Source organism: Myotis lucifugus, unplaced genomic scaffold (assembly GCF_000147115.1).
Source record: "Myotis lucifugus unplaced genomic scaffold, Myoluc2.0 scaffold_239, whole genome shotgun sequence".
Lineage (NCBI taxonomy): Eukaryota > Metazoa > Chordata > Mammalia > Chiroptera > Vespertilionidae > Myotis > Myotis lucifugus.
The window spans coordinates 463,764-472,600 of NW_005871287.1; the positions used below are offsets into that span (position 1 = coordinate 463,764).

An 8,837-nucleotide genomic window follows, 5' to 3' on the forward strand; every position below is an offset into this window, starting at 1 on the left:
AATGTCACCATTGAAACTCTTTGTTTTGGTGTATTTTTTTTAAGGTTTAACTTGTTTTTGCCTGTAATGTAGAATGATGGTAAAAACAACAACAACAACAACAGAAACAGCAAAATGAGGCCCAAGCCCAGGACTGAGTGAAGCCATTCCACGCACCCCTTTCCTCCGGCTCTTGAGCGGGCGAGGCCCGCCCACTTTCAGTGACATCACTTCCGCTTCCTGCCGCACGCGCGGCCATTTCCACTACTTCCGTGAGGCTTTGCGGTGGATTGAGCGCTCCTTCTCTGACGTCCGTCGGCGGCGCGTCTTGAGGGGAGGCGAGCCCGCGGAACCGCAGCGATGGTGAGTGCGTGCGCGGGCGGAAGGGCCGGGCGGCGGGCGACCCGGGGTTCGGGCCGCTCACGGCCCTGCAGGGGCTTACAACGCGCCAGGCTTCGGCGCCAGGCCGGGCGGGACCGGAGTCGGGGAGTTGCGTAGCCCGGCCGTCCGGCCCCGAGTCTGAACTCCGGGCGGCCGTGCGGTCCCAGCAGCCCCGCCGGAGGTCAGAGCCCCGAAAGCCTTAGGGTCCCAACCGTTGCGATCGGGGTGCAGCCGTCTGTGCGCGCTGCCGACGGCCTCTGGTGAGCGGGGCGGGCATGGTCCGACCTGGGAGAAAGAGACCAGCCCACGTGGGAGAGAGGAGAAAGTTGGGTGAGAAAACTTGGCTCCATCTTTTCTGTTTGGGGGAGTAGGGTCTCTAGAGGATGGTGCGGACTCCCTGGATTCAGATCCGTCTCCCCCACCCCACTTCCCGGGGCTGATGCTCCGGAGAGGATCTGCGCCGAGTGCTCGCCGCGAGGCACACGTGCCGGGACCTAGGGAGCCTTTGGCGTTAGGGGCGGGGAATGTGGAGGATCCCCGAGCCCCGGCTGGGGGTGCAGTAAATAAAGGCTCCTGCGAAGCTGTGGTCAGAGGTCCTGGTAGCCCCACGTGCGGTTCCAGTTTGGGGCTGTCTGGTGTACAGGAGGCCAAACTGGTGGAGCTAGGGTTAAAGCTAGCTAGTGATCTCATTCATTTGGTTAACCCTTCAAGAAATAAAAAGATGGGGCCCGGCCCGAGTGGCTCAGTTGGTTGAGCGTCGTCCTGTGCACCAGAAGGTTTCGGGTTCGATCCCCTGTCGGTGCAGAAAGCAACCCATCCATGTTTCTACCCCCGCCACCCGCGACCCCCTTGCCTCTCCCTAAGCATGTGCTCCGGTGAGGATTAAACATTTTTTTGGAAGAATGTATAAGTACACCAAGAAATTGCTGTTGCTTTTTCTAACATCGGTAGTGTGGTTTTAAAGGTGAGCTGACCTTCTGCTATTGTTGACAGATGATTCCTCTTGGATGGGCGGTCAGGCTCTCCTTTTTTGCACTTGATGTTTGTTGAGAGTTGAGAGTACTTACTTCCAGAGATGGGTTGTTGGAAATCACAATGGAAATACCTGACATTTTAAAAAGTAACTTTGAGGAGTGATTGGAATTCAAGTGTTGGGTCCTTTATTGTTTAGGAGGTGATGTTTGTTGTTGAGAATTAAATTTTGACAAATATCCTTTATCAGGTAGGCACCAAAAGAAAAAATATATACCACTCCAAACTAATACAGGGGAAAATAGTGGAGAAAAAATAATAATTAACCTAAAGAAAGAAAAAATAAACATGTGGGACTGATCTGAGGCACAAAAAGAAGGAAGATTTGAATTCAGTGTTTACTTACTTTACACAGTCAATACTTAAATATAAAAGTAAATATAAAAACAGACTAAATGCTCCAGTTGAAGGACAGATTGAAGTAAAAGAATGGAAAAGATATGCCAATTTAAAAAGTGTTCTGAAGCCTATATGAACATCAGAAAGAAATGACCTGTAAAGATAGAGAGTGGCCAAAAAATACAAGACACATGTGAAAATGATATCATTGCAAGAAGAAATAGACAAATATGCAATCATTTAGCAGTTAAGTGTATAATTGTTAGATTATGAAGTGAAACCGTCAGTATGGAAATAGAGGATTTTAACAAGACTATAAGTAAACTTGGTTTAGTGATCATAGTGAATGTAGTAAATATTGCACCTGACAAGTATTAAAGGCACTTTTCAAGCACGGAACATTTATGAAGATTAGCTACTTCCTAGATCATAAAACAAGTTCAACAAATTTTGAAAGATTGATGATAGTACAGACCATATTCTCCCAATGAAAACACAAATAAATTAGGAATCAATAACGAAGTGTTTGGAAAGAATATATAGCCCTGGCCGGGTAGCTCTGTTGGTTAGAGTGTCATCTCTGTTCACCAGAATCAACCAGTGAATTCATAAATGAGTGGAACAACAAATCGATGCTTCTCTCTCCCTTTCCTTAAAAACCAATAAATTTTTTTAAATGCTAATGTTGGGGGGAAAAAGAACTAAGAAAGTAGGTAAAGAACAAGCCTGGCCAGCGTGGCTCAGTGGTTGAGCACAGATCTTTGAACCAGGAGGTCATGGTTTGATTCCCGGTCAGGGCACATGCCCGAGTTGTAGGCTCATTCCCAGTGTGGGGTATGCAGGAGGCAGCAGATTAATGATTGTCATCTTTGATGTTTCTCTCCCTCACCCTTCCTCTCTGAAGTCAAAATATTTTTATTTATTGATTTTAGAGAGGGGGAAGGGAAAGAGAGAGACATCAATTTGTTCCACTTATCTATACATTCATTAGTTGATTCTTGTATGTCCCCTAACTGGAGATTGAAACTGCAATCTTGGTGTATGGAGATAACACTCAATAATCAACTGAGCTACCTGGCCAGGGCCTAACATAAAATTTTTTTAACCTTGAAGAATCTCTAGACCTAGTTTATTAAATAGCTTTATTGAGATAATTTACATGCCATAAAGGTAACTTCATTAAAGTGTATATAATTCAGTGGATTCATATATTTACAGAGTTGTGTGACCATCGATTTATTGAATTTTAGAGCATTTTTATTATCCCTCAAAGAAACTATGTTCATTAGCTAGTAGATCTAAAATAAAATCTTAAGTTGTTTTTATCTCAAGAATGCAAAATTGGTTTAACATTAGAAAAACTGTAAAGATTAAAGAAGAAAAATCTTATTCACCTGAGTCAGTACAGAAAATCTGATAGAATTCAACACCAATTTATGTATTAAAGGAGAAACTCTTAGCACACTAAGAAATACAGTGAATTTTCTTAATTTGAAGTATCTAGGAATAAGTATAAAAGATAATAAGGCTTTTGGAGAATAATAAAACTTTACTTAAAGGCACTAATATGAATGGGATTGACAGATTCTGCATCCTAAAGTTGTTTTACTGGGATTATTATATCAAATCTACAAATCAGACATTGTCCCAGCAGGCTTTTTTGTGGACCTTGAAAAGCTAATTCTAAAATGTATGGAGAAGAGCAGACAGATAATAGTCTTTCTTACCCACTACTTCAGGTAACTCCTTCAGCCCTCACCTAATTTAATTGCTCATCACCCAGGGATCATGTGTTAAGCCTTTGGGGGTCGAACGACCCTTTCACAGGGGTCGCCTAAATACATCCTGCATATCAGATATTTACATTATGATTCTTAACAGTAGCAAAATTACAGTTATGAAGTAGCAATGAAAATAATTTTATGGTTGGGGGTCACCGCAACATGAGGAACTGTATTAAAGGGTCTCGGCATTAGGAAGGTTGAGAACCACTGTGTTAAGGACTAGGTGTCTTGGTAAAATCTGGCCCTTAATATCACTTCCTGCTCCTTCCAGGGGTGGGTCATTTCAGTCTCAAAAGATCACCAGATGGAATTGTGAGTGTTCCCACAAGTCACTGCCTACAACCGGTGGTGCTGCATGTGGCCTGCCAAGGTTCAGTCCCCAGACCCAGGGTTGGACCAGACTTCCATTGGCAGACAGCTGGATGCATGAGACAGTGATGTTGGGCTGCATTTGGATTGTATATATAATATAAATATATTTATAAAAAGAATCACAGGGAAAACAAATGAGAAATTAATGAAAATGGTTAAACTGGTCAGGTGGGAATGAGATGGGAGGAATGGAGTAATTTCTTTATATATATGTGTGTGTGTATATGTATGTGTGTATATATATATATATATATATATATATATATATAATTGATTTTTTATAGCGAGGAAGGGAGAGGGATAGAGAGTTAAAAACATCGATGAGAGAGAAACATCAATCAGCTGCCTCCTGCACACCCCCTACTGGGGATGTGCCGGAAACCAAGGTACATGCCCTTGACCAGAATCAAACCTGGGACCCTTCAGTCCACAGGCCGACGCTCTATCCGCTGAGCCAAACTGGTTAGGGCAGGGAGTAATTTCTTAATATTAAAATATCTAGTATTAGAATCAAAGTCTTTTTTTAAATATATTTTTTTATTGATTTCAGAGAGGAAGGGAGAGGGCGATGGAAACATCAATGATGAGAGAATCATCGATCTGCTGCCTTCTGCACACCCCCTACTGGGGATTGAGCCTTCAACCTGGGCATGTGCCCTGACTGGGAATCAAACCAGTGACTTCTGTATGCATGGGATGACGCTTAACCCAATGAGCCACACTGGATGGGCAATTATACCTTAATTTTGATTCAGTAAACTTAGTATAGTATGGAGTACAAAATCTAAATTTAAAGATTACCCCCGTGTGACTCATTGAAACTGAGCCATGGGAGCCCATTTATAATCCATTTGCTGTGGGTTATTACCAAGCATTAAGCTAAAGAGAGGCAAGTTTAAAAGTATATGACCTTTAGTATACATTTTTGGATTATGTAATTAACTTTTTGTTTAAGTCCTAGTTCGGAGTGTGCTCCTAACTTAGAATAACTGGGCAGTGTGGCTCTAGTGTCATTTATAAGTGTGTTTGGGGGTGAGGAAGCAGGGAAGCTGACCGTTGTGTCTCAGTGGTCGATTATTTTGTGACTGGTCTGGAACAGCTTGTGGTTCATTTTCACTGATGCTTTGATTTCACCCCCATAGACTGAGGCTGATGTCAATCCGAAGGCCTACCCTCTCGCAGATGCCCACCTCACCAAAAAACTATTGGACCTCGTTCAGCAGTCATGTAACTACAAGCAGCTTCGAAAAGGAGCCAATGAGGGTAAGGCAGCCAGCGTGTTCCAGAGGGCTGTTGAAGGCACCTAATTCTGTCAGGAGTCCCTGGTCTAGGTTTCCAATACAGAAAGAGGGCTGGGTACTCTTGGTTGGGACCAGTGCAAGGACCTAAGAACAGCATTTTTACATTAGATACTAAAGCAGTGGTTCTCAACCTGTGGGTCGCGACCCCTTTGGCGGTCGAACGACCCTTTCACAGGGGTCGCCTAAGACCATCCTGCATATCAGATATTTACATGACGATTCATAACAGTAGCAACAGTACAGTTATGAAGTAGCAACGAAAATAATGTTATGGTTGGGTCACAACATGAGGAACTGTATTTAAAGGGCCAGAAGGCTGAGAACCACTGCTCTAGAGCCTGTGCCCTTGTTTAGTACGTGAGCATTAATGCAGAGTGTGGTCCGTGTGCTAGCGCTGGGCCACAGAGATAAACTATCAGGAATAAGCATTTAACGATGCCGTGTGGTGGTGTGCTTCCTGGGTGAGTTGCATGTGAGCTTGTCAGAAGTACTGATTGTGGCAGGTTGAGATGGTAAAACTGTCACAGATCAGAGTCTGAGAAGTGCTGCATACTCTGCTTCATTCTGGCGGGGCTTGTGTGAAAGCTGTTCCCATCAACCAGGCAAGAGATGGCGGTGACTTGGACATGTGGTACAGAGGAGAGGAGAGAAGTGGACTGATTCAGGATGTGCTCTGACAGAACGGATGGGTTTGAGGAAGGCACTGAGGATAACCAACTGGCACTTAAATCCCTTGTCCCTTCCCAAGGCCACTACAGGGCAGAGACTTGCTTATGTGTGAGAGTTTTGCCCAGTTTTCTTGCATGTGTTTCTTTTCCTTGGAAATTGCTTTGTTGTGGCTTCCCTGCCCAAACCCCCCATCACCTATTGGCCGCATGTCCTTCTCTCCACAGCCACCAAAACCCTTAACAGAGGCATCTCTGAGTTCATTGTGATGGCTGCAGACGCAGAGCCCCTGGAGATCATCCTGCACCTCCCGCTGCTGTGTGAGGACAAGAATGTGCCCTACGTGTTTGTGCGCTCCAAGCAGGCGCTGGGGCGGGCCTGCGGGGTCTCCAGGCCTGTCATCGCCTGTTCTGTCACCATCAAAGAAGGCTCCCAGCTGAAGCAGCAGATCCAGTCCATTCAGCAGTCCATTGAAAGGCTCTTAGTCTAAACCGGTGGCCTCTGCCACGCTCTCTTGCCTCCTCCCCCTCGGTTGTGTATCATATTGTCTGTGTTACCATGTAGGATTTCCAGCTACCTTCTATTGTTATAAAATATTGTCGTAGTAAATCTTTTTATATTTTTGAATTATTTTTGTTTTGTCCTATAGATTATCATCCCCACACCCACCCACCCCTAAACCTCCTCTTCCACTTTTCCTCCGCCATCTTTCCTCCCTTTTGAAAAATGAACTAAGCCCAGAACAGGTAGAAGCAGAGTCGTGACACCATTCAAAGGCAGGAAAGAGCCAGAGTAGAGAGATCCGGTTCCAGCTTTGAGGCACTAACTCCCTTTTGTGTACAGGGCATGGTGAAGTAGACACCACCCACTTCATCTCCCTTGTGCCTGGCATACAGAATCATCCCATACGTGATCCAGGGGTTCCTTTGCTCTCGGGTATTCTGCGTCATTTGAGGAAGAAGCATGTATCCTGTGAGGTTGGTAGTTGTATGCCCAAGTGTCATTTATTAATGTACCCCTACCGTTTCCTTTTGGTAATATATGTCCTTCCCCGCCCCCCCAAGAAAAAAAAAACAAAAGCCTCCCAATTGTGCCCCTGAGGGTGGAGGACAGCAGCATACCAAAGATGTGTGCTGCAGGATTCCAAAAGTGGCCTAGGCTAGTGAGGCATGGAGCAGTTGACCTAGGTCTTTAAGGAGTCGAGTGGCAAGAGAAAGAGTCAACTGGTGCTGGACTGAAGGATTCTGGGCAAGTCTTGGAGACGAAGCTACAACAGAGGTGATGGAGTCCAAGGAAACATCCTTTCTGGTGAATAGATTTCTTCAGTGGACACTTGGTATCAGCTCTGAGAGCCTTTACCCATTTCCTGTCCTGCTACGATGTGGGTCAGATGTATGTGTTCTTGATCACATCAGAAGGACTGCTAATGTATCATTGTTGTGAGAGTCCTAGTAAAGAAATATATTCATACTACAACTTAAAGAGAAAGTGTGATTCTTGGTAGGTATCCAGCTAATACTTGAACTGCTTAGCGTTATTAGTACGGTTTTAGCTGTTCAAACTTTCCACCAAGAAGCTGTGCAAAAGCCATCACTACCTACCAGCTGATTTCTGGTAGTTCAGAATTTGGGGCTGGATAATCCTGTGATGGAGGCTGCCTGTGTGTGGCAGGGTTTTTAGCAGCATCCCTGGCCTTTACCCATCAGATGTCAATGGCAACCTTAACTCCTCCCTCCAGGCATTGCCAAATGTTCCCTGGTGGCAGTGTCACTCCTAGTTGAGAATCACTGTTGCAAAATTAGGGCTCCTGGTAGCCCTTGGGAGGGGGGATTGAGATTGGTGACTGAAATCATTGTCATGTCACCTGCCTCACCTATTTTTTTTATCAAAGGGGAAGTACCCTGAAAGTCTGCTACCTCAGCTGGGGACATTTTCTTACAAAGTACAAATAACAGTCCTGTAATGGTCAGATGAATGGGGATAGGTTATATTTGGTTTCCTCATGGCCAGCACGGGCCAGTGTACCCACTCCAGTAAGAAGGAAACCTGGAAACCACCCTGTTGTATGCCTGTTGGCCGTCTTTCCCTCCCCCTCCTCCCCAACCTGCTCCAGTGTTTATATACACACTGCCCCCAGCAGTTTCCTATTTGTGGATGGTGAATTTTGAGGTAGTTCTTACTCTCTTGTACTTTAAAGTACTCTAAAGGACTGAAATAATTTGGGGGCAGAGGGAACTAAGAAATCCAACCTCCACCTAAATGGAAACGCAGGCTTACCCATAGAGCCCTAAGAAGTGGGGTGGGGCGGGGCTCCCGGGATCCTCCTTCCTGGTGCTGGGTCTACTCCATTGTATCAGCTCCCTTGGGGGCCTTCAAAAGGCAGGTGTCAACGAGTGATCACCTGAAACAACCGTGGCTCTTTCCTGCTCCTCATGGTCTCTGCGTGTCCTGTGTCTGCTTCACCGAGTTCTATCTTTGCTCAGTGCTTCATATTTGGTTTCTGGAACACCCCCTACCCATTTCCTTCTCAAATTCTTTGTACTTGGTGTTCCTTTGCTGCCCTGGTGGCTTTCTCCTCATGCTAGTCATTCAAATGTCACTTCTTTAGGGCCTTTCCCAGCTACCCCACCTCATGTTGCCTCTCCTGCAGCACCGTCGCATTCTATTCCACTTGTCCTTAACTAATATCAGATTGTCATCTGATTATTGCCCTCAGTAGAGAGCCAGAACTTAGCACCTGCAGCAGCACCCTAACAGGTGCCCCAATGTGTAGAATGAACAGTTCCTAAAGCCTAGACATGAAAACAAGGAAACCTGTCCTTTCCATCCAGCCACCTAGGAAATAGGTTGAAAATTTTGCGTATACAGTTTATTTTATTTTGGAGAGAGAATCCAATGGCTTTCACTAGGTCTCAAGGGGCCCTGATGAACACTGGTCAGGAACTTCTATTTTAGAATAAGTTTCCTAAAACCAATTTCTTAA

The 8,837-nt window shown here is 45.1% G+C and overlaps 1 protein-coding gene across 1 annotated transcript; it reads left to right on the forward strand.

The window, feature by feature from the left end:
• Window positions 1–195: 195 nt before the first annotated feature.
• SNU13 (small nuclear ribonucleoprotein 13) lies at window positions 196–7,330 on the forward strand. The gene is made up of 3 exons (XM_006098517.3): window positions 196–342; window positions 5,030–5,150; window positions 6,082–7,330. Exons 1-3 carry the CDS (start codon window positions 340–342, stop codon window positions 6,342–6,344), a joined length of 387 nt encoding a protein of 128 aa, XP_006098579.1. The 5' UTR covers window positions 196–339; the 3' UTR covers window positions 6,345–7,330.
• Window positions 7,331–8,837: the final 1,507 nt, after the last annotated feature.